Consider the following 25629-nt stretch of genomic DNA (forward strand, 5'->3'; position numbering starts at 1 on the left):
GAGAAACTAGAAAAGCCTAAACCCTAATTTACTCTATAAATGAGAGATGAGTTCTAGAAGTTTATTCATTCGATTACTTTTCAATTTATTGTAACGAATTACCACAATTGTGAGGAATAAAGTATGTAGTATTGTAGTTTTATCGAGGATGTAGGTCACGAATATCCGACTGAACCTTGTTAAACACACACACACACATATATATATATATATATATATATATATATATATATATATATTTTTTTTTTTTTTTTGTTTTGCATTAACCTTGTTAAATATTGTGTCATCTATTTCATGTTCACCTACATCTGATTAATATAATCATGAATTTAATATTGTCAATTTAACCCTTTCTATAGAGCTCAAAGATCGAATTACTAAAATCAAAGCGCCATCCATTTCTCAAAAAAACAAATACTAAGTAAAGAAAATCACTTACTCGTTCTAAATCCTATACCAATTTAGATTTGTTTGTAGTTATTTCTTTTTTGACCTCCTAGTTCGTGACTATCTTTTTTGCCTCTCGTTTTTCGTAAATTTAAAATTTATCCACTTTTGTTAACATCATCAGTTAATTTTAATGGTTATTTTTTTGTTTTCATAATTGCCCTTCTTATAAAAGAGACTTTGTAAATTCAAAATTGGTACCCTTTTTAATATAGGTTAACTCCAAAAAAAAAATTCAACTTTGGGGCAAAAATGAAATTCATTTAAAAAAATGTAACAACATTAAAGACACCTCATCTCTCCATCTCTCTCCTCCATTTCATCACTTCTCGTCACCTCATCATCTTCTCTAACAAAGGTCGCCGATCAATCAAATTTTCCAGTCAATTTTGAATTTACTGAAAACATAAAGTCAAAAAAGAAATTAGTCACAAATTGGAGAGGCAAAAAAGAAATACAGTAACTTATTTTTACATTGTTTTAATCTAACTTGTCTTAAATAAACTTAGTTTTTTTTTTTTTTTTTTTTGGAAGTCGACTATGATCTACGTATGCAGTTATCTAACTCGAATTGTTTCCCTAAAAAAAAGAAGGGAAGAAAAAAAACTCAATGTTGCTAAAGTGATGTAGATTGTTGCGGAAGCGAATTAACTAAAGAACTCATTGCTAAATAACTAAATTAAACAAGATCAAACTAAATAATAATAAGAAGAACAATGCAATCAAGGAGGATTTTATTCGATATTCAATTCAATGTTTTAATAGACAGACTGAACTTCTCTTTTATAGAGATTATTATTTTCTAAATAGACTCAAATAAGGAAGAAAATAAAAAGAAGATAACAACTTATGGACACTTTCCTTGATTGCTAGGACTCTTAATTATAGAAACTCATAATACTAAAATACGGAAACTATATTAATATAGCAACTTGGCCATTGGGCCCCATAGTGTCTTGGCCGAGAGGCCCACTTGCCGGATGGTCTCCATCATACTCCCCCACCGAGGCAGAACTCGTCCCCGAGTTGTCATAAATAGGTTCATCCGGGTGATAAGGAAAGATGTCAGAGACGTTGAACGTGGACGAAATATTGAATTCCGGAGGAAGATCGATAACAAATGCGTTGTCGTTTATCTTAGTAAGAATCTTGAAAGGGCCGAACTTCTTTTGACCAAGCTTCTTGTAAGTCCCGGCTGGAGTTCTTTGCCTAGAAATATGGACCATAACCGAATCACCCACTTCGAAGGACCGAATCGTCCTATGTTTGTCGGCCGAAAGTTTGTACGCCGAATTAGCCAAATCAATGTTCCGTCGAACCTCATCACGGAGGCGGAGGATGGACGATGCTAGGGACTCGGCATTGGAGTCGAATTCCGGTATTACCGGTAGTGGGACGAGATCCAACACGTGTTTAGGGGTGGACGTATACACAATATCAAACGGAGCCTTCTTCGTCGTTCGGTTAATAGTACTATTGTACACAAATTCGGCATGCGGAAGAGCAGTTTCCCAATTAACTCCCTTGTCACTTGTAATATAACGAAGTAAATTCCCTAATGAACGATTAACGACCTCAGTTTGCCCATCAGTTTGAGGGTGACAAGTACTGCTGAAATTTAATCTAGTATTGAGACGTTTCCATAAAAATCGCCAAAAGTGGCTTTGAAATTTCACATCGCGATCGGAAACAATACTCTTCGGTAAGCCATGAAGACGAACAATTTCCCAAAAAAATAAATTCGCAATGTTAGAAGCATTATCTGTCTTCTTACAAGCGATGAAGTGAGCCATCTTACTGAATCGATCAACCACTACTAAAATTGAATCCCTACCTTTCTGTGAACGGGGAAGACCTAGTACGAAGTCCATTGACAAATCTTCCCAAATAGTTACCGGAGTCGGTAGTGGTGTATAAAGACCTGTATTCTGAGTATTACCTTTACTTGTCTGACATGTATAACAACGTTCAACTATACGGGTTACATCCCGTCGTAATTTCGGCCAAAAAAAACGATCAGGCACAAGTGTATAAGTCTTATCTCTTCCCACATGACCCTCGTTATGTAATTCCCGAATAATATGTTCACGAAGAGAAGAATTAGGAATACATAACTGCTGTCCATGAAAAAGATAACCGTCAGAAATAAAAAACTCACCCGTAGACCGGTTTGTAGTGCAAGCCTCCCAAATAGGGCCAAAATCCGGATCATCTTTGTAGGAGGTAGGAAGTGATTCGAACCCCGGAACGTGGACTGCCATAGTCGTTAGTAGACTAGCTCGACGGCTCAAGGCATCGGCTACCGTATTAGTTTTTCCCGATTTGTGTTTAATCACAAAATTAAATCTTTGAATATACGAAATCCATCTCATATGCATTGGGTCAGCGGTACGTTGATCATTCAATGTTTGTAATGCTTTATGGTCTGTATATAACACAAATTCCACACCAATAAGAAAACGGTTCCAATGTCTCAATGCCCGGTAAAGGGCATAAAATTCGGACTCGTACACGGTCCACTTACGACGGGCTTCACCGAGTTTTTCACTCATAAACTCTGTAGGACGTTTCTCTTGGGAGAGAACTGCGCCAATCCCGAGGCCTGAAGCGTCACATTCCACTTCAAATAATTTAGAGAAATCCGGAAAAGCTAATACCGGAGCTGAACATAATCTTTGTTTAATTAAGTGAAAACTCTCTTCCTGTTGACTTTCCCAGGAGAATTTTCCTTTCTTCAAACAATCAGTTAAAGGGGCCATTATAGTACTGAAGTCTCGTATAAATCTTCGATAGAAAGAAGCTAAACCGTTGAAACTACGTACCTCAGATGGTGAAGAAGGGGTTGGCCACTCAGAAATTGCCTGAACTTTTGCCTGATCAACTTTCATACCTTCTTTACTAATAAAAAAACCTAAGAAATATACCTCATTGAGGAAAAAGTGGCTCTTCGGAACATTCATAAATAATGAATTAAGACGCATTGCGTCGAAAACTTCTCTAATATGTTGAAGGTGGTCACTTCTAGTTTTACTGAAGATGAGTATATCATCAAAGTAAACAACCACGAATTTATTCAAGAATGGCTTAAGAACTTGATTCATGAATCGCATGAAAGTACTGGGTGCATTAGAGAGTCCAAAGGGCATAACCAACCATTCATAAAGACCCTCCTTTGTTTTGAAAGCTGTTTTCCATTCGTCTCCCTCACGAATACGGATTTGATGATAACCTGCTTTTAGATCAATTTTTGAGAATACTGTAGCCCCGGAAAGGTGATCCAACATATCTTCAAGTCTTGGAATCGGAAAACCGTATTTAATTGTAATTTTGTTAATAGCCCGACTATCAACACACATTCGCCAGGTTCCGTCTTTCTTTGGTACTAATAATGTTGGAACTGCGCAAGGACTAAGACTTTCACGGATAAAACCTTTGTTCAATAATTCTTCCACCTGTTCTTGTAGTAATTTATGCTCTTGCGGGCTCATCTTGTGATGTGGTAAGTTTGGTAAGTTAGCTCCAGGTATAAGATCGATTTGGTGTTGAATTTCTCTTAATGGAGGTAACGACGGTTGGGAAGAGGAGGGGTTGAGATCGTTGTACTCATCGAGCAATGTTTGGACCTCCGGTGGTGGGTGGTTGCCGACGGTGGGAGAGTCCTTCGTTGCGAGGAGGAAGCCCCTCGGTTCGGTTGCTCTCGGTGGAGACCGATCATCCTTCCTTGTTGGTTGGTGAGGATGTTCGTCCGGTAGTGGTAGAAGACAAATTCGTTTATTTAACCAAAGGAATTCGAAGGTGTTATCTCTACAATGGTGAGTAGCATCTACGTCATAAATCCAAGGTCTTCCAAAAATAATATGACAATTATCCATGTCCACCACGTCACAAGTAATTGTATCATGGTAATGAGTACCGATGGAGAAGGAAAACGAGCATTGTTTAGTAACTGACAGCTCTCTCTGATTAGATATCCAACCTATTTTATAAGGAACCGGGTGATTAATTGCCTGTAGTTGTAGTACTGCAACCAAACGACTAGAAACCATGTTTTCTTCACTACCGTTGTCGATTATGAAGTCGCAAACTTTGTTGTTAATTGTTAGGCGTGATTTAAACACCTTGTTTCGTTCTGGATGTGTTGGTGAAGAAAAAAAATTTGTTATTTTCTCCTCAGGATTTTGAGGGCTCATGATACCAGCTGATGTAGATTGTTGCGGAAGCGAATTAACTAAAGAACTCATTGCTAAATAACTAAATTAAACAAGATCAAACTAAATAATAATAAGAAGAACAATGCAATCAAGGAGGATTTTATTCGATATTCAATTCAATGTTTTAATAGACAGACTGAACTTCTCTTTTATAGAGATTATTATTTTCTAAATAGACTCAAATAAGGAAGAAAATAAAAAGAAGATAACAACTTATGGACACTTTCCTTGATTGCTAGGACTCTTAATTATAGAAACTCATAATACTAAAATACGGAAACTATATTAATATAGCAACTTGGCCATTGGACCCCATAGTGTCTTGGCCGAGAGGCCCACTTGCCGGATGGTCTCCATCATAAAGGTTGGGCTCACATGGCTCGAACCAATAGCTATATCTGGAGATGATCTATTCCTCTATTACATTCTTGGTTGCTGGATGACCATTCTCCACTGTGGACTATTTTATACACATAAACATTCTATTTGTCGGGTTTTAGGCCTCTTTCACGTTATTAAATTTTAAGTCTCTTTCATTATGGTTTAAATTAGGCCGTTATCGTGATCATAACATTTTCGTGATGTATTAATGCCTTGTAACGAGTAACGTGGAACTTAGTGGATCTCTGGACAAAAAAAAAAAAAAAAAAACACATTCAATTTCTCTTCTCTTATTCCAGTCAGAGTTTGATAGATTCAATAAAAAGCCAATAACATAAGAATCCCTAAGAGTCCCGGTCCATATTCATGCATACCTCACTGCTTAGTAGGAAATTGAAATACCTAATTTGTCAAACTTCAGCCCAGATGAAGTTGCCCAATATTGTGTTCCAATGCGGCTTGCTATGATAGAATGCCGTGATTGAGGTATAACCATCAACTTCAGATTCTGTCCATTTTCATTTCTGAATCTTAATCTGTTTTCATTTTTTACATCCATGGAATTGAAATGTTATACATTTTGTTTAATCAATTAAGCATGAGATTATGTGGGTGTTTGTTATTCTTTCTATATGATTCTTTTGAATTTGAGATGTTCCACCTAAATGGACCTAAACCTAACCCAACATATATTTGAAACTGAATTGTTTGATTCAAATAGACTTCAAATCAACTCAAATAAATCACAAATGAGATAAAATATATAAACTCTAAAATCTTACTTAAAACAACTTAGACATCATGTGATAGTCCCACATCGCTTACGAGAGCATCCAGAATCTGGGCTATAAGTGTAAGCTCAAGTTTAATAAGTACTGATGTCTTTTGGGTTGTCTTGAGGAGCTTTCGTCAAGATCGAAACCCATACTTGTGGACTGGGTTTGATGTGGTTAAAGCGGAGACAATATCGACAACTGCTAAGGTTGGGGCCTTGGGGGCGTCACAAGTGAAAATTTAGATTGGACTCAGAAAACACATAAACAAACACTTACCTATGTTAAAATAGGTCAAACTTTTCGTAAATTTTGCAACCATCTACAGCAAAGCTAGAAGAGTCAATGTCATTCGTATGATACTCCATGAATGAATGCGATTGTAAATATCTTATTTAATATTGGTGGTTACATATAAACTAGTAGAATGAGATTGTAGCTCTCTTATTTAATACAATGATATATCTTAAGTTGTGCATTATGACAAAGCAGTACTCTATTGATTTAGCGACTCTTGAAGTTGAAAAGTACCTTTTATACCTATCCAGTTTAAGTTCCTCCCATGAATGGGCGCATCTGTTTCTCGATCAAATGGGTATGGCTTCATTCTTGGCTTAGTTGCTTCTAAGAGCTTCTCAATTGGAATCTTTGGTTTTGATCTTTGTAATGGAACAATGGGGTGGTAGTAAATTGATGGGTCTGGACATTGTAACTGAAATTAGAAAAACACCTAGGTAAGCATTTGACCTCATTATGAATGTATTCTCAAAATATTTTGTTTTTAATGAATGGGTTACCCACCTGATCAGCATGAAGTTTCATCACAAATTTCTTGAACCTCGTGAAATTGTTGTCTCTTATGATACTGTTGTGTCGGACTCGGAGTAGTTCATCTGACAAACGGAGGTACGTTATAGCAGCCAGCCGCAGTTTCGGCGGTCCGTATCTGTTAATACCGTTCGGCCTTGCATTCTTCAACATCTGATTGTAAGCGTGCTCATCGTATCTTGATCGGGCATTCTCTCCAACTTCTATCCCCTCTCTCCAGCCTGCACTAAGGACCTATACCAGCCAAATAGTTCAAATACTTAGAACTTCCAATTGCAAAAAAATCCCATAAAACTTTCAAATAGTTCACTGAGATGATGAGACCTAGGGCCTCACTGGTAATTACATAAAGTTCCATTATGTTTAAAATCTAGAGTTCATAATGTTTAATTTTTCTCTATTTCTCACATAAGTCGTGGTTAGAAACGAAGTTTTTAAAACTAAAATGTATATTATGATATGCTAGTCAATTTTGACTTCCGAGCCATGTTCTTTCTGCTCTACGAGCAAAAAAATTTATACCTGTTGAACAAGATTCTCAGGTGCAGACGCTCCAGTGCGTTCCGTGTTTCTCACTTCTAGACAAGTGAAATTCAAAATGGCATAATGCCTTGATAACATCCTTGCTATGGGTCTGTACCCATCTCTATCGTCCAAGTTGTAATATCCTGTAGTAAGCTCAATTGCATGACTCGGATCCTTATACCTCCAATGAGTTCCCGCGAGCTGTTTCAAAATCAATAAGGTTCTATTGGTTAGTATATAGTCTCAGTTTTAAATTTTAATAACTAGTTAAAGCTTATGTTGTTGGTTTTGCTTACTTTTATTGCAAGTTTAACTTCATATCCTAAGAAGACCTTATTAGCTTCGTCAAGGATCTGATCACCATGGTTTATTAACTTGTTGGAGTACCATGTTAGGAAGAACTTGCCTTTCTCAGTTACATAAGTGCCATTCGATTTGAAAAACCCTGTTTCTTCAGGTTTGCTATTATATGTCCCTGCATCATCTGGCATTTCCCATTCACTGTGGCCAGCACATACCACTGCTTTTTTGAATTCTGCCTTGAGATATATGTCATAGCACTACAAAATTATGACTTTCAAGTATGTCAATCAAGTGTTGTTAGTTGTGACGGCAATATTTACAGATACACACGTCTCACAATCTGTTTTACCTGGAACTCTCCAATTCCGGGGGATGCCCAACCCAGATTTTGTTGATAGGAGGGATACCTGAGCTCCCCAGCTGGGCCTAGTCCTATTTCAATATCTGCTATGAGCCCAGCCTCCAGCAAACATGCCATGTTCTTTCTAAAGCTCTTCATATAGTCGGTATACATCTAAACAAGCAGTTACAAACATCGGATAAACATAATAGATATAAACTAGAATATATGATAAGGATAAGGCTTGTTTCATGGCCTCTTCCTTATCAAACAAGTTTTGTAAATCAAATTGGCCATTCTGTTAAAAGTCGGCCATGACCAAGTAAGATTTCATGGTTATATCTATACCTTGAACATATCCAATTTGTTAGCTCATTATGTCTATATACCTATAAATATGTTGGGTGACCGGATGAGCCAAATGAACGCTCCGAATTGTCCTAGGCAGTATATTCTTTAAAATTGACTAAGATAAAGCTCGACTTATTATTTATTTGGCATGTTTCCATGATTTCTCAGAACTCCTATACCCAACATTCAGATTTATATTTGTATCTTTTTTGTTCTTCTTTTTTACTTTTACTGATTTATGATGAACTTGTTTTGCTTGTTCCTCTTCTTAACTTGTTTCCGTATTTTACACAATTTTGTGCCTAAGTTATATGGTTTTCCTTTGAGTAACATTGCCATTTTGATTTACCTCGAATTGGCTACCAACGTCGTTTAAATTGGTTCACGTCTGAATACCGATTCAACTACCTGCTCTAGCTTAGCCAACAATGGGATGGTTCAGATTAACTAAAATCCGTGAAGATCAAGTTCAAATGAACTTAGATTCCCATGTATCAACGTTTAGATGAAAGTATTTATAGTTCCTTATACATGAATCAAATAGACTTCTGATTAATCAAATCAAACCTCAACTGCAGTTCGTCCTCCGAAGAGTGCCAGGTTATCCACACCAATTGTCAGATATTCGGTGTCCCTGTTACCTTCTTTGTCAGTGTAGAAGATATCAGGGTTCGAAGCTCCAACGGCAAGGACCCATTTTGGTAACGGTATATTCACAACGTCTCCTATGTTTCCACCACATCGATGGAACGACATTATGGCCTGTACTTTCAAGTTTCAATCCAAATGTTTGGGCTAGTTGAAACAAGCTCTTGTAAGCATTCCAGTCATACTGTTTAGGACCCTTGGCTTCAACAATCCCCCACCACACGTCTACCATGATCCCATCAACTCGTGCTTCTCTTAGCATCATCAAGTCTTTCACAAGTTTACATTTGTTTTTGAAAACATTTTTTTCATCAATCACATCCAGCTTTATCCATTACCCAAGAACGCAAACATAAATTTCAAAAATAAGATATAAATGTTAGAAATTAGATGATCAGTATACAGTATCAGAATTACCATATGAAGGCCTTGAGATATACTTACAGGAAGCATGACATAGAGAGGAACATAGTTTGGAAACAAGTTCTGTTTTTGATTGCAAAACAATACTGGTGACTGCATTTTTATTTGTTGTAAAGAGAGGTAAGATTTCTTCAGTTTTATCGTCCTTGCTATGAATATGTTATGTTTTCTGTATTAGTAACAGTTTTCTATTTATACAGAAATAAAGCTTTATTTCTAATGTCGTCTTCTGCGTACTTTACCAAATGATTATTAAGAGTGTATTTGAGAAAAATTCTCTACTATTTGGGATGGGACATATGAAACCATTATCTTGAAATGAACGTGATCTTTTTTGTATCCGCTCTGAAATTTCTTTGATGAATGTGGAAGACGATTTTTTTAGTGGACTGGATTTGTCATTGGGGGACCAGTTCTGTATTCAACTTAACTGCAATCTCTATGTGTACGAAACTATATTCAGGCACATAATAAAATGTGTAAGGTCACATAAGAAACTAGGTATTTGAGACAAAGGCTTTTTTATGTGCATTCGTCATTTCGCCAATCGCCAAATCTATGAGACATTTTGTTTTAGTCTGCACTGCAGGTGCTGGCTTGATACAACGTGGATCGAGTTTCATTATGATAAGGTTATATGCAATGTAATTTTTTTTCATGAATATGTTATTTTTATTGAAGAATTATGTGGGCAGATAGCAAAATCATAAATTCCTTTCTTTTCAGATTCTTTCCTTTTCTGTTTTATCACCGCAAACCGACAATACCCCTTTTTTGTTGTTTGATTCTCATTTATCCTCACTTTACTATCCATATGACAAAAATTATTGTTCACCCGCGTTCCTCACAAGGACCTCTCTTATCTCCCTCATCTCTTCATTATCATCAATGATGGTCTAGGTAGCTTCTAGTTTATTCCTAGTCAAGTTTCAGGCATTGTATATTCAAAAAAAAAAAAGTTTCAGGCATTGAGTAAAATTCATAAGCATTCACAGGAAAAAATGTATTTGAGACAGTAGTTTTTTTCCTATATGCATCCATTGTTTCTCCATTTCTTGTACGCAGGTGCTGGCCTAATACAATGTGGAGTGAGTTTCACGAACATTAGGTAATGCAATTTTTTTCCTGTGTTAATATTTTAACTGCAGATATGGGCAATCATCAAAAGTCATAAATTCTTTTCTTTTCAGATTCTTTCCTTTTTTCCTTTTTTATCCTTGCCAACCCACGATATAGATACTCTTTTCTTGTTGTTTGATTCCTGTTTATCATCACCTTAGAATCCATGTGATAAAATTCACCCTTAGCCCAAGTTCTCCACTACCGTCATCCTTATCTCCTTTATTTGTGCACCAGCATCAATGCCATGATTCTGATGATGGTTACGGTAGTTTATATCCATGGTTTCTCGGATATTCTTAGTCCATGTTCGGCTATTCTCAAAAAGTAGATATAAAGTTAGTATAAAGGCTTTTATTTCAATTGTAACCAACTATTGCGTAATGCTCGCTAGGGACAGTTCACAGTCTTCTCAGCTTCAGAAGGAAGCTTAACCCTGAAACAATCACAGGGTAATGCAAACAATAACAATGATCCTTGACAAGGTAAAGTCCCAAGAAAAGTGTATTGAGTGTACCATTCAAGCGTATGAACTTAATTTTTGACATTTCCCTGACTAGTGTGCTGATATGTCAGCATCTATGATACAGAACTTAAGCGCCTCAAATGACGAGTTACCATGTAGTGTACATCTTATCATTTTTTTCTCAACGCACTGTTTTGAGTTTTAAACTGTGTACGAGGTTTTTCCGTCACACAATTGATGGGACTTCTCTTTCTTATTAGAGAAAGTTACTGACTATGATAATTCCTAATATGAACAAATATATAAGTGGAGATAAACATAACTAATTAGATCTAAAGTTTTAGTCACTTAGTCTGATTTTATCGAAGGTATATGTGTACCCAAATGAGGTCTTAACATCTTATTATTAAATTTATATGACACTCAGCAGGCATATTCTTGGTATTACATTATCATTGCTGATGGGGCGACCAAGGGGTGGGATTTTGGCGCGGGACCCGTATCCGTCCACAACCAAGTGGACGGTCGCTGGTAAGAAGGCTAATAGGGTGTTTGGTCTTTGCACTTATTAAGTGATTTTCATTTATCAAGTGCGAGTAAAAAATTGTAGGTCGTTTGTTTTTTCACTTCTAAGTGGTGGTGGCAAAGTAGGTATGGAAATGAGTTCCAACTTCCACCCAGAAGTATACAATTTTCTTTTTGTAGGGTTCACATCACACATTCAATTTGTCTTCTCTTGTGGCAGTCAGAGTTTGATAGATTCAATAAAAATCCAAGAACATAAGAATCCTTTACTGTCCATATTCATGCATACCTCACTGCTTTGTCAAACTACAACCAAGACGGAAGTTGCACAACATTGGGTTCCAATGCGGCTTACTATGATATAATACCGTGATTGAGGTATAACCACGAAATTCAGATTCTGTCCATTTTCATTTCTGATTCTTAATCTGTTTTCTTGTTTTCATTTTTTGGATGATCCCATTGTAGTTCTGCTAGTCTATTACTCTATTAGTCTTCTGATGGACTAGGAATTTGGTTTTGTGATATAAAGATAAAGAAAACTTGGTGAGAGAAATAACAAACAGATAGATCTTTATCACTCAAGTGTTTCTATGAGCAGCATTTTTGGATTTCAAAGATTTTCGAAGATGAAGATGAAGAGAGAAAGAGAGGGAGAGAGAAAGAATGGAGTAAGAGAGAAAACACAGGGCAAAAAGTATTTATCTCTTTATTTTCAGGTCCTTGAAAAATGCATCACGATAGCAAAAAAAGTATGAATAATTCAATCGTTGCCACGAAGTGTTGGATAATATGTGTCTTGGGAGATCTAATTATTTTACCTGATGGAATTGAAATGATATACATTTTTCTTATCCATTAAACATGAGATTATGTTAAAATGGGTCAATTTTTTCCGTAAATGATGAAACCATCTAGAACAGAGGCATATGTCATTCTTATGATACTCCATGAATGAATGTATTATCTTTAATTGGTAGTGGTATTAATAATATCGGCGGTTACATGTAAACTAGTAAAATGAGATTGTAAATCACTTATTTAATACAAGGATATATCTTAAGTAGTACATAAAAAGCAGTACTCGATTGATTTAGCCTACACTTGAAGTGTTAGTTTATCTTTTATATTGAAAACACCTTCCAATTTAAGTTCCTTGGTATTTCCATCAATGGGCATATCCGTTTCTCGATCAAATGGGTAGGGCTTCAATCTTGGCTTAGTTGCTTCTAAGAGCTTCTCAATTGGAATCTTTGGTTTTGACCTTTGTAGTGGAACAATGGGGTGGTAGTACATTGATGGGTCTGGACAGTAGGCCTGAAATAAGAAAAACACCCAGGTAAGCATTTGATCTCATTATGAATGTAGTCACATTTTCACATATCTCGAAATATTTTGTTTTCAACGAATGATGTTACCCACCTGATCAGCATGAAGTCTCATCACAAATTTCTTGAATGTCCTGAAATTTTCTTGTTCAAGTAGGTCGTCTGACAAACGGAGGTATGTTATAGCAGCCAGCCGCAGTTTCGGCGGGCCGGTTCTGTTAACACCGTTTGGCCTTGCATTCTTCAACATCTGATTATAAGCTTTCTTATCGTATCGTGATCGGGCATTCTCCCCTGCAACTTCTATTCTCTCTCTCCAGCCTGCACTAAGCACCTATACCAGCCAAATAATTCAAATACTTAGAACTTCCAATTGCGAAAAATCCCATAAATAACTTCAATAAAGAAAGCAAACAATTACCATGGTTCGCTGAGATGATGAGATCTAGGGCCACACCGATAATTATGTATTGTTCCACTATGTTTAAAATCTAGATTTCATTAAGTGTAAGTTTTCTCTATTTCTCACATAAGACTTGGTTAGAAACGAAGTTTTACAAACTTAAACGTATATTATGATATGCTAGTCAATTTTGACTTCCCATAACACTGAACCATGTTCTTTTTGGTATACGAGCAAACAAAAGTTATACCTGTTGAACAAGATTCTCAGGTGCAGCCGCTCCAGTGCGTTCCGAGTTTCTCACTTCAAGACAAGTAAAATTCAAAATGGCATAATGCCTTGATAACATCCTTGCTATGGATCTGTACCCATCTCTATCATCCAAGTTGTAGTATCCTGCAGTAAGCTCAATTGCATGACTCGGATCCTTATACCACCAATGAGTCCCCGAGAGCTGTTTAAGAATCAATGAGGTTCTATTGGTTAGTATATAGTACGAGTTCTAATAACTAGTTAGAACTTATGTTGTTGGTTTTGCTTACTTTTATTGCAAGTTTGAGTTTACATCCTAGGAAGACCTTATTAGCTTCCTCAAGGATTTGATCACCATGGGTTATTAACTTGTTGGAGTACCATGTTAGGAAGAACTTGCCTTTCTCAGTTACATAAGTTCCAGTTGATTTGAAAAACCCTGTTTCGTCAGGTTTGCTATTATATGTCCCTGCATCATCCGGGAATCCCCAGTCACTATGGCCTGCACATACCGCTGCTTTTTTGAATTCTGCCTTGAGATATTTGTCATAGCACTGCAATATTATGACGTTCAAGTTTGTTAGTTAAGTTTTGAATGCTTTAAACTATGAAAGTGAAAATTCTCCTATCCGTTTTACCTGGAACTCTCCAATTCCTGGGGATTTCCATCCGAGATTTTGTTGATAGGAAGGATATCTGAGCTCTCCGGCTGGACCTAGTCCTATTTCAATATCTGATATGAGCCCAGCCTCCAAGAAACATGCCATGTTCTTTCTAAAGCTCTTCATATAGTCGGTATACATCTAAACAAGCAGTTACAAACATCGGATAAACAGAACATATATAAACTAGAATATATGATAAGGATAAGGCTTGTTTGATGATCTCTCCCTTATCAAACAAATTTTGTAAGTCAAATTGGCCATTCTGCTAAAAATAGGCCATGCCCAAGTCAGGTTTCATGTTTATATCTATACCTTGAACAGATCCAATTTGTTAGCTCATTCTGTCTGTTTACCTATAAATGTTGGGTGACCGGATGAGCCAATTGAACGCTCCGAATTGTTCTAGGCAGTATATTCTTTAAAAGAAGGAATAGAAATTCGCAAAACGTTTCCTAAATTTAGGTTAGGTGCACGAAATCACACTTACAACTATTTCTTGCATAGTTTCCACCAACATGAGGGAAATTTCGACCAAAATTGTTGAAAATTTCAAAATTTCCACCGAGGTGATGGAAGTTTCGACCGACATATTAGGAATCTAGCAAAAAATTTGGAGAAACTAATACTAGAAAAATATCTCTCCCTTCATCTTTTTCATCTTCATTTCTCATAGATATCTCTTTACTTTTATGTTATGTTTTATTGTTTTTTAAATCTATTTGAATGATTTACCCTCTGATTTAACTGCCTAATTGATTTTATCTTAGTAATACCTCTGATATAACTGTGTAACTAATATAGTTTGCTAACTATTAACTAATAATCAGTAAGAATGTTATCTTTTGGGTGTTATAGCCGAAAAGTTATTCAATTTACCCCCGAACGTAACTGTCTAATTGTTAATATTCCCTCAAACTAATAGATTATGTAAACAGTAAACTAATAGATTATGTTAATCCGTTAGAAACATCAATTTTATGCTTCATTATAGTTTGACGATCTTATTATACATAATTGCATCGTATTTTTATCATTTCTGCAGATTTGTAAGATTTCCACACTGACTGAAACGTTTCTACTTTTGGACCGACCGAAATTTCATTCCTTGCTTTAAAATAGACTAAGATAATGGCTCGCCTCATGGCCAATATGGCATGTTGCCATGATTTCTCAGAACTCCTATACCCAACATTCAGATTTATATATGTAACTGTTTTCTTCTTTTTTTTACTTTTACTGATTTATGATGAAGTTATTTAGCTCGTTCCTCTTCTCAACTTGTTTCCGTGTTCTACTCAATTTCGTGCCCAAGTTATATGGTTTTCTTTGAGTAACATGGCCATTTTGACTCGGGTACCAACGTCATTTAAACTGGTCGACGTTGCAATACTGGTTCAACTACCTACTCTAGATTAGCCAATAATGGATGGTTCAAATGAACTAAAATCCTTATAGATCAAGTTCAGATGAAGTTAGATCCCTATTATCAACATTTAGTTGAAACTCTTGATAATTCCTTGAACATAAACCAAATAGACTTCTGATTAATCAAACCTCAACAGCAGTTCGTCCTCCAAAGAGTGCCAGGTTATCGACACCAATTGTCAGATATTCGGCGTCTCTGTTACTCTCCTTGTCCGTGTAGAAGATATCAGGGTTTGAATTTCCAACCGCAAGGACCCATTCTGGTAACGGTATGTTCACAACGTCTCCTATGTTTCCACCACATCGATGGAACGACATTATAGCCTGCACTTTCAATCCAAATGTTTGGGCTAGTAGAAACAAGGTCTTGTAAGCATTCCAGTCATACTGCTTAGGACCCTTAGCTTCTACAATCCCCCACCACACGTCCACCATGATCCCATCAACTTGGGCTTCTCTTAGCATCATCAACTTCCTCGCAATTTCACATTCGTTCTTCAAAACATTGTTATTGTCGATCACATCCAGCTTTATCCACCACCCGAGAACGCAAACATAAATTGCAAATACAAAAAAAAAAAATGTTAAACATTAGCTTATTTAGATGATCAATTACAATATCAAAATTACCATATTAAGGCCTTGAGTCGTACTTACAGGAAGCATGACATAGAGAGGAACATAGTTTGCAAGCATGTTTTTTCTTTGATTGCAAAACAATACTGGTGACTGCATTTTTATTTGTTGTAAAGAGAGGTAAGATTTCTTCAGTTTTATCTTCCTTGCTATGAATATGATATGTTTTCTGTATTAGTAACAGTTTTCTATTTATACAGAAATAAAGATTTATCTCTGATGTCGTCTTCTGCGTACCTTTTCAAATGATTCATAAGATTCCTTTATTAAGAGTGTATTGGAGAAAAGTTCTCTACCATTTTGGGTGGGAGGTATGAAACCGATATTTTGAAATGGACGTGATCGGCATTTGGATCCGCCCTGAAATGTCTTTGATGAATGTAGGAGACCATTTTATTAAGTGAACTGGTTTAGTTATTGGATTCGAATCAATACTTTTAGCAATTACCCAAAGTCTTAAATTCCCTTCTTTTTAGATTCTTTCTTTTTCTGTTTTATCCCCGCGGTCCCCGCCAACCCTCGCTAGATACCCCTTTTTGTTGTTTGATTCTCGTTTATCCTCAGTTTACTATCCATAAAACAAAAATCACCGTTAAACCGCTTTCTATACAACCACCACTCTTATCTCCCTCATCTCTTCACCATCATCAATGATGGTGTAGGTAGTTTATATCCATGGCTACTGGGTTATTCTTAGTTAATTTTCAGGCATTGAGTAAAATGCATAAGCATTCACAAAAGAAAATACATATTTGAGACAATAGGCTTTGTTTAAGTGCATTACCGTTTCACCAATTCTAGTATGCAGGTGCTGGCCTAATACAACGTGGAGTAAGTTTCACGAACATAAGGTAATGTCCAACTTTTCCTATGTTAATATTTTTATTGCAGTCCACCAGCCTTTGGTGCAGTGGTTGGACACCACTCTTAAGCCCATAAGGTTGTGGGATCGAGTCTCGCTGGAAGCAGTTTGCCATCAAGATTTAGCCCATGTAATTTAGGCTATAAATAACGTAATAATTTGTCGGGTTTTAGGCCTCTTTGTTGTTGGGCTTTAGGCCTCTTTCATTCTTGGTTTAAATTAGGCGGTTATGGTGCTTATTACATCTTCATGATGTATCAATGCCTTGTAACGACTAACGTAGATCGTAGTCAAATTCTCAAAAAAAGAAATATTTTTATTGCAGATGTGGGCAATCATCAAAAGTCATAAATTCTTTCTTTCAGATTCTTTCTTTTTTCCTTTCTTTTGTTCTCGCCGACCCACGATATAGATGCCCTTTTGTTGTTGTTCGGTTCTTGTTTACATCAGTGTGATAAATTCACTCTTAGCCCAAGTTCTCCACTACCACCATCCTTATCCCCCTTATCCGTTCACCAGCATCAATGCCATGATTCTGATGATAGTGACGGTAGTTTATATCAATTGCTTGTAGGTCATTGTTAGTCAATGTTCAGGCACAGAATAAAATGCGTAAGCGTTCACAAAAGTAATCACATATTTGAGACAATAAGCTTTTCGTTTATGTGCATTTATCGTTTTGCCAGTTCTATGAGAAATTTTGTTCTAATATTGCAGGTTCTGGCTCAATACAACTTGAAATGGGTTTCATGAAAATTAATATTCAATGATGTTTCTCTTCTGTTATTATTTTAATTGCAGAAGTATGTGGGCAATCATCAAAAGTCATAAATTCTTTTCGTTTCAGATTCTTGCCTTTTCCCGTATCCCTGTCGACCCACAACATGGATACCTTTTTTCTTTATTCTTGTTTATCATCACCTTAGTATCCATATGATAGAATTCCCCCTTAACCCAAGCTCTCCACTATCACCGCCCTTATCTTCCTTATCCCTTCATTGACATCGATGAAATGAACCTTATGATGGTGAAGGTAATTTATATCCTCCTTTCTAGGCTATCCTTAGTATATGTTGGAATATTATCATAAAGTGCATCTAAAATCAGTAAATAAAGGCTTTCATTTTCATGTTTAACCAATTATGGCATAATAGTTTAGTCACTTGGGACAATCTTCTCAGTTTCCGAAGGAAGATTAACCCTGAAACAGTCACAGGGTTATACAATAACGTAGATTCTTGACAAAAAAATTGTATTGAGTGTACCATTCAAGCGTATGAACTTAAGTTTCAACGCTTCCTTGACCAGTGATATGCTAATTTGTCAGCATCCATGAATTTTAAGTGACATAAACTTAGTGCCTCAAATGATGGGCCACCATGTATTTGTACATCTTTTAATTTTTTTTTATTCTCAACGTACTGTTTTGAGTTTTGACACTGCATGCAAGGTTTTCTAGTCATGAAATTGATGGGATTTTTCTTTTTTTTATTAGAAAAAGTTGCTACCTATGAGAAATCCTACTATGAACAAATAAATAAGTGGAGATAAACGTAATTAGATAATCTACAGTTGTAGTCTCACAGTCTAATTTTTTTTTTTTGAAAGGTCAGCATGCCTTAAGGGGTATGACTATGTGACTCAAACCCTTAACCTAGAGGGTGGAAACCAACTTGGTAACCACTCCAACCGAAGGTTCTTGACCTAACAGCCTAATTTTAATCTAAGGTTTCAACATATAATGTTATTTATTAAATTTATATTATACTCGGTGTGCGTATTTTTTGCATTACGTCATCATAGCTGATAATAAACATAAACTTATCAAATAAACTACTAATGCGAGCAATTTCTTTTTGAGAATAAATGTTGTAAAAGTAAACAAAACCAAAGGAATTAGCCTACCGTTACATCATATTAACTTTTGCTGATTATATAATTTTATATTAAAATTTTAAAATGTTTCGTGTGGATTTCAGGTAATGCAACAACCCACAACCAACTGACCAAGGAGAAGCAATATCTAATCTTGATAACTGAAGGAATGAATTCTGTTTTCTTGAATTCACAAGGTAAGTACGTATTCTTATTAATATTGCTTGTTACATTCAAACTAGTAGGAGATTGCTATCTCATATTTTATAGGATAATAGCTTAAGTTGTAAATTATGACAGTAGTACATTAGGAGCTGTAACTTATTCTTAGGTATTATTCCGCCTTTAATATTAAGAAAGCATTCCTTAAATATTTCCCAGCCAGCCCCTTAATCAGTTAATCGTCATCAACGGGAATATCTGTTTCTGGATCAAATTCGAATGGTGGCAGTGGCTTTGTTGCTTCTAAAAGTTCCTCAATCGGGATCTTTTCTTTTGACTTTTGCAGTGGAACAATGGGGTTGTAGTACTTTGCTGGATCTTGACTGTATGACTGAATCAGAAATGACATACTCTGTTAAGCATTTTGATCTCATTATGAATTGCATTAACACATAAATCATATTTAGTTTTTCAAATTATTGTACCTGATTAACGTGCAGTTTCTTCACAAAGTTTTTGAATATCTTGAAGTTCTTTTGTTTAAGTAGCACATCTGATAATCTGAGATATGTTATACCAGCCAATCGCAAGTTTCCATGAACACCATGTGGCCTTGCATTCTTAAGCATCTGGTTGTAAGCTTTCGTATCGTACCTCGGAAAGGCATTCTCTCCTGCGACTTCTATTTTCTCTCTCCAGCCTGCAGTAAGCACCTATGCAACACAGATATTTCGAATACTAAAACCAATCTATTATTTACCAAAACAAACCCATACTTGAGTGTGATAAAGAAAGAGAACACCATAGACCATGAAGATTTACATTGTTCGCTTAAATCTGTAGCCGCTTTTATTACGTTTGTTAGGCCATAGATAAGATCTAGTCATCTAGAGTTCATAGAGTTTATAATTCTGTCTCTTCCTTAGTGACCAAACTCTTAATATGAGGCGAAATTGCAAATAAAGCGAATAGTATATTATAATACGCTAGTTGAGTTTTGAGATAGGAAAACACTAGAACTTTACCTGCCGTACAAGTTCTTCAGGTCCACTCTTAGCTATGGGACTTTGTTCTGAGTCTCTCATTTCAATACATGTGAAATTCAAGATGGCATTATGCCTTGCTAGCATCCTTGCTATGGGTCTATACCCATCTCGTCCCTTTAAGTTGTAGTATCCTGCAGTAAGCTCAGCTGCATGACTCGAATCCTTATACCACCAGTGTATTCCTGATACCTGTTTAAGAATCGATAATGTTCTATTCTTTAGTAAATTATCTAAGTTTCAATATCTAGTGATAAAAATATTGTTTTTGGTTTGAAAATTTGGCTTACTTTAGCTGCAAGTTTGACTTCACATCTTAGGAAGATGTTATTAGCTTCGTCAAGAATCTGATCACCATGGCTTATTAACTTGTTTGAGTACCATCTTAGAAAGAACTTGCCTCTCTCAGTTACATAAGTCCCATTCGATTTGAAAAACCCTGTCTCGTTGGGCTTGTTATTATAAGTTCCTGCATTATCTGGCAATTCCCATTCACGATGTCCTGCAAGTGCCGCCGCTTTTTTGAATTCAGCCTTGAGATATTTGTCATAGCACTGCAATTTTATGACTTTTAAGTATGTCAAAGAGAAGAAGCCTTCTTTAGACTAAAAAAAATGAGAAGAAAAAGGTTCAGTTTCACCTGGAATTCTCCAATTCCTGGGAACTTCCACCCTAGTGTTTGTTGATAGGATGGATATCTGAGCTCCCCGGCCGGACCTAGTCCTACTTCAATATCTGTTAGGAGCCCAACCCTTAAAAAATCTGACATGTTATCCCTAAAGCTCCTCATATAGTCAGTATAAATCTGCATAAACAGTAGTCACATGCTTAGGGTATATATATATATATATATATATATATATATATATGTTGCCTTAGATGATTTGAAGGGGTGAATATTCTAAATTGTCACTGGCAATAGATTTTCTAAAGCTATCTTAGATAAAATGGAGTTCCGCTTAATCCAACCTCAATAGCAGTTCGTCCGTAAAAGTATGGGAGGTTATCCACACCAATCGAGATGTATTCTTCGTCTCTGTTACCTTCCTTGTCAGTGTAGAAGATATCGGGGTTCAACCTTCCAATTTCAAGGACCCATTTTGGTATGGGTATGTTCACTTTGTCTCCAACGTTTCCACCACATCGATGGAACGACATTATCGCTTGCACTTTCAACCCACATTCTTGAACCAGTTGAAACAAACTCCTATAAGCATTCCAGTCATACTCCTTGGGACCCTTAGCTTCTACAATCCCCCACCATACATCCACCATAACCCCATCTGCTTCAGCTTCTCTTAGTTGCTTCAACTGCTTCGCGAGTTCAAATTTGTTTTCAAAAACATTATCATTGCTAATCACGTCCAACTTTTCCCATCACCCCAAAATCACAAACAACACAAGAGCTTATTTAGTTATTTTGATGGTCAATATAAACTATATTTGTTATCGAAGTAACCATATTAAAGGCTTGAAATGTACTTACAGGAAGCATCACATAGAGAGGAACGTAGTTCGAAAGCAACTTCATGTTTCCAGGGCAGAGAGATGGTGCCTGCATTCTTTCAAGTTAGAAAATGTAAGATTTCTTTATTTCTTACTTTCTTATAAATGAATATGCTTTGGTTTCGAGATTAGTTTTACTTCGTAATTTATAGACAAAAATGAAAAGCTTTATCTCGGATTCTCGGGTGTGGTTTTTCCCAGTACCTTCCAAAAGGATGAAGGTTCCGTCACTTGGGTAGAAATTTTAGCGCTAAGGAATGACCAAGAAGTATGTGATCGCTAATCAAAAAGTCGTAAATTTTCTTTATGTCCTTTTCAGATTCTTTATTCGTTCCATCCGAACATAGATAAACAAAATTCGTTCCTTTTTTCAGATTCTCATCAATCATAACTTGCTTTCCATATGACAAACTTTGTCCTTAACTCCATTACCGCCTCCCGCATTTTCCTTCACCCCTTCATCCTCATCATGATAAGGATGTAGTGAATGAGTGATAGTGACTTTGGTTTGTATGCTTATTAATTTCCCAAGTTATATAGTCTATGTGAAACTAATCTCAGCAAGTAGATAAAATGTCAGGGAAATAAACCTTACAGTTTAGGACTAACCAAAAAGAATGCTCTATGTTTTATATTTCATTCTATCTTCTTTACGGTATGTTGTGTCGCTACATTCTTACTATAGGTGAAAATCATTCTTATCCATCCGCGAAAGGGCAAGTAGCATCTCATACAAATTCCCTGAATTCCGATGAGAATCGACAAACTGTACATCATTGATCGATTACTCCACTTCATAGTATGCATCATTCCTAGTGATAGATGATTGGAAACCTACCAGGCTAGCAATTTCTAGCATTATCTGATTTCCGCGTTTGGATTGGACCTAGTGAAACATATGTTCAATTGTAATTTTGAGGGAGATCTTGAAGCATCTCTTCGATTATAAGGTGGTGTAAAAACTACTTTAGTTTGTCATGTTGATTTCTGATCACCATAAACCCCGTCTTTTCTTTCCCAAAATCATCAGCTTTAAATCATTAGTTGTTCTTTCCGCTTTAATTCCTTTCAGGTCGGAAACAAGAAGAAGATGAAGAAAATTTTGGTTCTGCCATTTGGGTGTGTACTTATGAGAGTTCATGTCAAAAGCAAGGTGGTGGCTCATCGAGGTAAAATGTAGAAAAGAACCAAAGTAGTTTAACTAAAATGAATCAAAGTAGTAGCTAACAATGAACAACCCAAATAACTAATGACATACAAACCCTAACATACAATCACAAAAAAAGAAGTACATTTGAGATGATTTCTATATATGTAAATCTACACAAAACATGTCACCAGAAGGAGAACCAGATAATTGTCACAAACTGTAACAAAGCAAAAGGAGAAGCAAGAAAGGAAGAAGTTGAAGCAATCTGAATAATAAAATTGCAGGTCCCTTGTGATGCATTCTGTGTCGTTGTTATAGCTAAACCTTCAAAATTACAGCTATCTTCCATCTGATTCTTAGCTTGAAAATACATATTGAATGCATAAGATGCATTCCCTTGTGCATCTAAGTTATTACATGATGATCCAAACCCAAGTGAAGTACAATCTGAGTTACTACAAGCATAAGTAACAGTATCTCCTAGTTTACTTAAATCATTATTTGAGTTAGGGTTAAAAACACACCATTTCTGAGGTAAATATTTGACGTTTTTAGCTCCAACTAGGTATGTATTTAAACCCTGACCTGAGAAGTCCATAGGAAACTTGGGTTGTCCGTCGTACCGAAAAATACCCCAGTGTCGTTCAAAATTCCCCGGATCAATACTTTTAGCATCTTCATCGATTAATCCGAACAAGTAAATTTCGATATCACTAGGTCTCATTGGTGTTCCTTGTTTCATTGCTAGTTTCTTCAAAAGTCCTGTGTAAAATCTTTGGGCATAAAGTATATTTGCATTTTTATCTCCATCAGTAGGCCAACCTACTTCTCCAACTAAGATTGGCATATCTCCAAATCCTGCACCTCTTAGAGCCCAAACTAGAGTATCGAAATTGGCATCGAAAACATTAGTATAAGAAATTCCATTATCGTTAATTGGGTTATTGACACCATCAAAGAAGGCGTAATCTAAAGGAAAATCATCGTTAGCGTAGAGACTAAGAAACGGATAGATGTTAACAGTGAAAGGAGCATTGTTTTTGTTAAGGAATTGAACAATTTGAATCATGAGGTCACTTATATCGGTTCTAAAACGGCCGGTAGAAGGGACAGGGTTGCTTGTTGGTGAGTTATAGACATCGGCGTTTAAGGGCACAGTGGCCTTAATTGTGTCACCTGCACCGACATCGTTTAGGGCATTTTGAATGTTCTGCAAGGCTGGGAAAGTGGTGTTTAAGAATGAATTGTTGTATGATGATAGGAATGGCTCATTTCCAACTGCTACATATCTGCAATCGTAAAACATCAAAAAGAAAAACACAGAAAAAAGAAGAAGAAAAAGGAGTCAGATTCAGACAACGAGAAAAAATAGAACACCACCATTGAAGTAAAGATTTAGCTGATAAGATCAGTATGTTTGATATTCAAATTACTTAAAAATTGAACTGAAAGATGGAAAATTTCGAAGAAGAAGAAGAAGGGTTATACATACTTGATGTTTACTCCTCCATTGAAATTATATCGACTAACGTTTTCGCTAACCCATTGTTTAGCTTTTTTGTAATCAGTCATGTCATCAAGCTGATCATTTGGAATGGCTACCATGACTTCAAGTCCACTTCCAGCTAAAGCTTTCATGGTAGATTCATCAGCATCAAATAGTTTTACTTTCTGAATTCCATTATCTTTCAACATCTGAACTACGATTTTCGGTGGTAATGGATGAGTTGCCATAGTTCCCCAGTTCACTCCTAAACCTTCAACACAAACTAAATCTAGAAAACCAACTATAAGGAAATTTGAAATCCACCATAGGAAAAAGAATTTCCTACCCATTTCGAGTTCAACCCAAGTTGGAAATTTGATCCAGGAAAAGGAAATCAATAGAATTGGAAGTCTGAAACAGTTCTTCTTCACTGAAACTGATTATTGAAACTTGAAAGATCAGAATTTCCTTGATAACCAGGAAATCATGAAAAGCTCAGATTAGAAACAGAGGAAAGAAAATGAAAAGTGAAAAATCAATAGACAGGTAGAGAACCCACTAGAAATTAAACACCACGATGGAATGACGTGGAAATCGGATTACAAAAGGTGGGTTTGCAGGGGATTATAAGAATCTTAATTACTTTTTATACGATGAGTTCATCAGAGATTGAAGATGAGAGAGATTTTTAAAAAGAAAAAGAGGGAAAAAAACAGAGCAGAGAAAGCAAATTTTATACTTTTTTTGCTTAGTAGAATTGCTTTAGCCTTTAGAGGTAGTACTATTTTAGAGGCAGTTTTTTTAATATCAATTTTATGAATTCAAATAAAATATAATATTTTATATGTTTAAAGAAACTCAAATTGATATCAAACGTGAAATCCACAAACAAGTTAAAAGAAAATGTCAATTGAGGTCACTATCCAAGTTCTCAACTCAAGCACAATTGGAAGGCGTTTGCTTTTCTAGCTTGTTCTCGAGTCATACTATCTAGGGTCACGACTCTTCTTTGGTATTCCTTGTCTTTCTATACTTTTCTTTGTCTCTACTATATTTCTTGTATAAAGACATCCAGTCATCACAAGTTTTAGAATTTTAACCAGTCTAGATGACCCGTCTCTTTGGACTCCCACTTGAATCGCCTATAAGAGAAACAAGGGTTTCTCTCTCCTCTCACATGTTCAGTCACGTGGAGAGAGAAATCCTCGTTTCTCTCTCATGTGGTTCAAGTGGGAGTCCTTGGAAGCGGGTTGAGTATCTTCTTTGTTAGAATTTAGGTATGTTGTTTGGGCGGTTAGTTAAATCTCTTCGCGAGCCAAATGTTCTTTGGTTGAGAATATAATCGTTAATATGTACTGATCTCTGATGTTCTTCTGTGTTTTTTCTCCACTGATGATGATCTGTCATTTAAAAAATACATTACGAACGAATAATTTCCCTTATGTTAGTGGTTATTAAACTCAAAACTAATTGAAAATGACAATAATAGAAGAATG

General features: G+C 36.0%; 4 protein-coding genes and 2 long non-coding RNA genes across 7 annotated transcripts; 2 read left to right on the top strand and 4 right to left on the bottom strand.

The window, feature by feature from the left end:
• Positions 1 to 719: 719 nt before the first annotated feature.
• Positions 720 to 9363, bottom strand: LOC147541449 (beta-amylase-like). 2 transcript variants are annotated; one of them, XM_086638165.1, is made up of 8 exons: positions 9252 to 9290; positions 8727 to 9132; positions 7818 to 7982; positions 7462 to 7725; positions 7163 to 7366; positions 6614 to 6874; positions 6344 to 6524; positions 720 to 845 (listed from the first exon to the last, which is right to left on the bottom strand). In XM_086638165.1, exons 2-8 carry the CDS (start codon positions 8913 to 8915, stop codon positions 814 to 816), a joined length of 1296 nt encoding a protein of 431 aa, XP_086494291.1. In that variant the 5' UTR covers positions 8916 to 9132; positions 9252 to 9290; the 3' UTR covers positions 720 to 813. The 2 variants fall into 2 exon arrangements, with proteins under 2 accessions (XP_086494291.1, XP_086494292.1); XM_086638166.1 differs by lacking the exon at positions 720 to 845 and having other exon boundaries at positions 6184 to 6524; positions 9252 to 9363.
• Positions 5303 to 12390, top strand: LOC147541450 (uncharacterized). The gene is made up of 4 exons (XR_015224230.1): positions 5303 to 5525; positions 8738 to 10338; positions 11243 to 11718; positions 11809 to 12390. It is a non-coding gene; the product is annotated as an uncharacterized LOC147541450 (long non-coding RNA).
• LOC147541451 (beta-amylase-like) lies at positions 12304 to 16439 on the bottom strand. The gene is made up of 7 exons (XM_086638167.1): positions 16071 to 16439; positions 15543 to 15941; positions 13962 to 14126; positions 13614 to 13877; positions 13322 to 13525; positions 12763 to 13002; positions 12304 to 12657 (listed from the first exon to the last, which is right to left on the bottom strand). Exons 1-7 carry the CDS (start codon positions 16146 to 16148, stop codon positions 12439 to 12441), a joined length of 1569 nt encoding a protein of 522 aa, XP_086494293.1. The 5' UTR covers positions 16149 to 16439; the 3' UTR covers positions 12304 to 12438.
• Positions 16440 to 16857: 418 nt separating this feature from the next.
• LOC147541452 (uncharacterized) lies at positions 16858 to 23261 on the top strand. Its single transcript, XR_015224231.1, has 2 exons — positions 16858 to 17944; positions 18891 to 23261. It is a non-coding gene; the product is annotated as an uncharacterized LOC147541452 (long non-coding RNA).
• On the bottom strand, positions 18966 to 21744 carry LOC147541453 (beta-amylase-like). Its single transcript, XM_086638168.1, has 7 exons — positions 21478 to 21744; positions 20961 to 21359; positions 20632 to 20796; positions 20282 to 20545; positions 19974 to 20183; positions 19434 to 19661; positions 18966 to 19339 (listed from the first exon to the last, which is right to left on the bottom strand). Exons 1-7 carry the CDS (start codon positions 21550 to 21552, stop codon positions 19184 to 19186), a joined length of 1497 nt encoding a protein of 498 aa, XP_086494294.1. The 5' UTR covers positions 21553 to 21744; the 3' UTR covers positions 18966 to 19183.
• LOC147541454 (glucan endo-1,3-beta-glucosidase 8-like) lies at positions 22673 to 24892 on the bottom strand. The gene is made up of 2 exons (XM_086638170.1): positions 24140 to 24892; positions 22673 to 23936 (listed from the first exon to the last, which is right to left on the bottom strand). Exons 1-2 carry the CDS (start codon positions 24481 to 24483, stop codon positions 22832 to 22834), a joined length of 1449 nt encoding a protein of 482 aa, XP_086494296.1. The 5' UTR covers positions 24484 to 24892; the 3' UTR covers positions 22673 to 22831.
• Between the last annotated feature and the right edge of the window lie 737 nt (positions 24893 to 25629).

This window comes from Eschscholzia californica, unplaced genomic scaffold (assembly GCF_041429995.1).
Source record: "Eschscholzia californica isolate CP2 unplaced genomic scaffold, dmEscCali1.0.p SCAF_4, whole genome shotgun sequence".
NCBI classification, from domain to species: domain Eukaryota; kingdom Viridiplantae; phylum Streptophyta; class Magnoliopsida; order Ranunculales; family Papaveraceae; genus Eschscholzia; species Eschscholzia californica.

What these genes read in the sequence shown, in the direction of transcription:
- LOC147541449 (XM_086638166.1), bottom strand. Translation starts at nt 8,915, where the DNA reads ATGTCGTTCCATCGATGTGGTGGAAACATAGGAGACGTTGTGAATATA. An exon ending in CCGGAATTGGAGAGTTCCAG is followed by an intron (nt 7,726 to 7,817) that starts GTAAAACAGATT and finishes ATAATTTTGTAG; the next exon opens with TGCTATGACATATATCTCAA. An exon ending in CTGAGAATCTTGTTCAACAG is followed by an intron (nt 6,875 to 7,162) that starts GTATAAATTTTT and finishes TGGCTGGTATAG; the next exon opens with GTCCTTAGTGCAGGCTGGAG.
- LOC147541451 (XM_086638167.1), bottom strand. Translation starts at nt 16,148, where the DNA reads ATGCAGTCACCAGTATTGTTTTGCAATCAAAGAAAAAACATGCTTGCA. An exon ending in GAGGACGAACTGCTGTTGAG is followed by an intron (nt 14,127 to 15,542) that starts GTTTGATTAATC and finishes CTGCTTGTTTAG; the next exon opens with ATGTATACCGACTATATGAA. An exon ending in CAGGAATTGGAGAGTTCCAG is followed by an intron (nt 13,878 to 13,961) that starts GTAAAACGGATA and finishes ATAATATTGCAG; the next exon opens with TGCTATGACAAATATCTCAA.
- LOC147541453 (XM_086638168.1), bottom strand. Translation starts at nt 21,552, where the DNA reads ATGCAGGCACCATCTCTCTGCCCTGGAAACATGAAGTTGCTTTCGAAC. An exon ending in AAGTCAAACTTGCAGCTAAA is followed by an intron (nt 20,184 to 20,281) that starts GTAAGCCAAATT and finishes ATTCTTAAACAG; the next exon opens with GTATCAGGAATACACTGGTG. An exon ending in AGAAACTGCACGTTAATCAG is followed by an intron (nt 19,340 to 19,433) that starts GTACAATAATTT and finishes TTTCTGATTCAG; the next exon opens with TCATACAGTCAAGATCCAGC.
- LOC147541454 (XM_086638170.1), bottom strand. Translation starts at nt 24,483, where the DNA reads ATGGGTAGGAAATTCTTTTTCCTATGGTGGATTTCAAATTTCCTTATA. An exon ending in AATGGAGGAGTAAACATCAA is followed by an intron (nt 23,937 to 24,139) that starts GTATGTATAACC and finishes TTACGATTGCAG; the next exon opens with ATATGTAGCAGTTGGAAATG.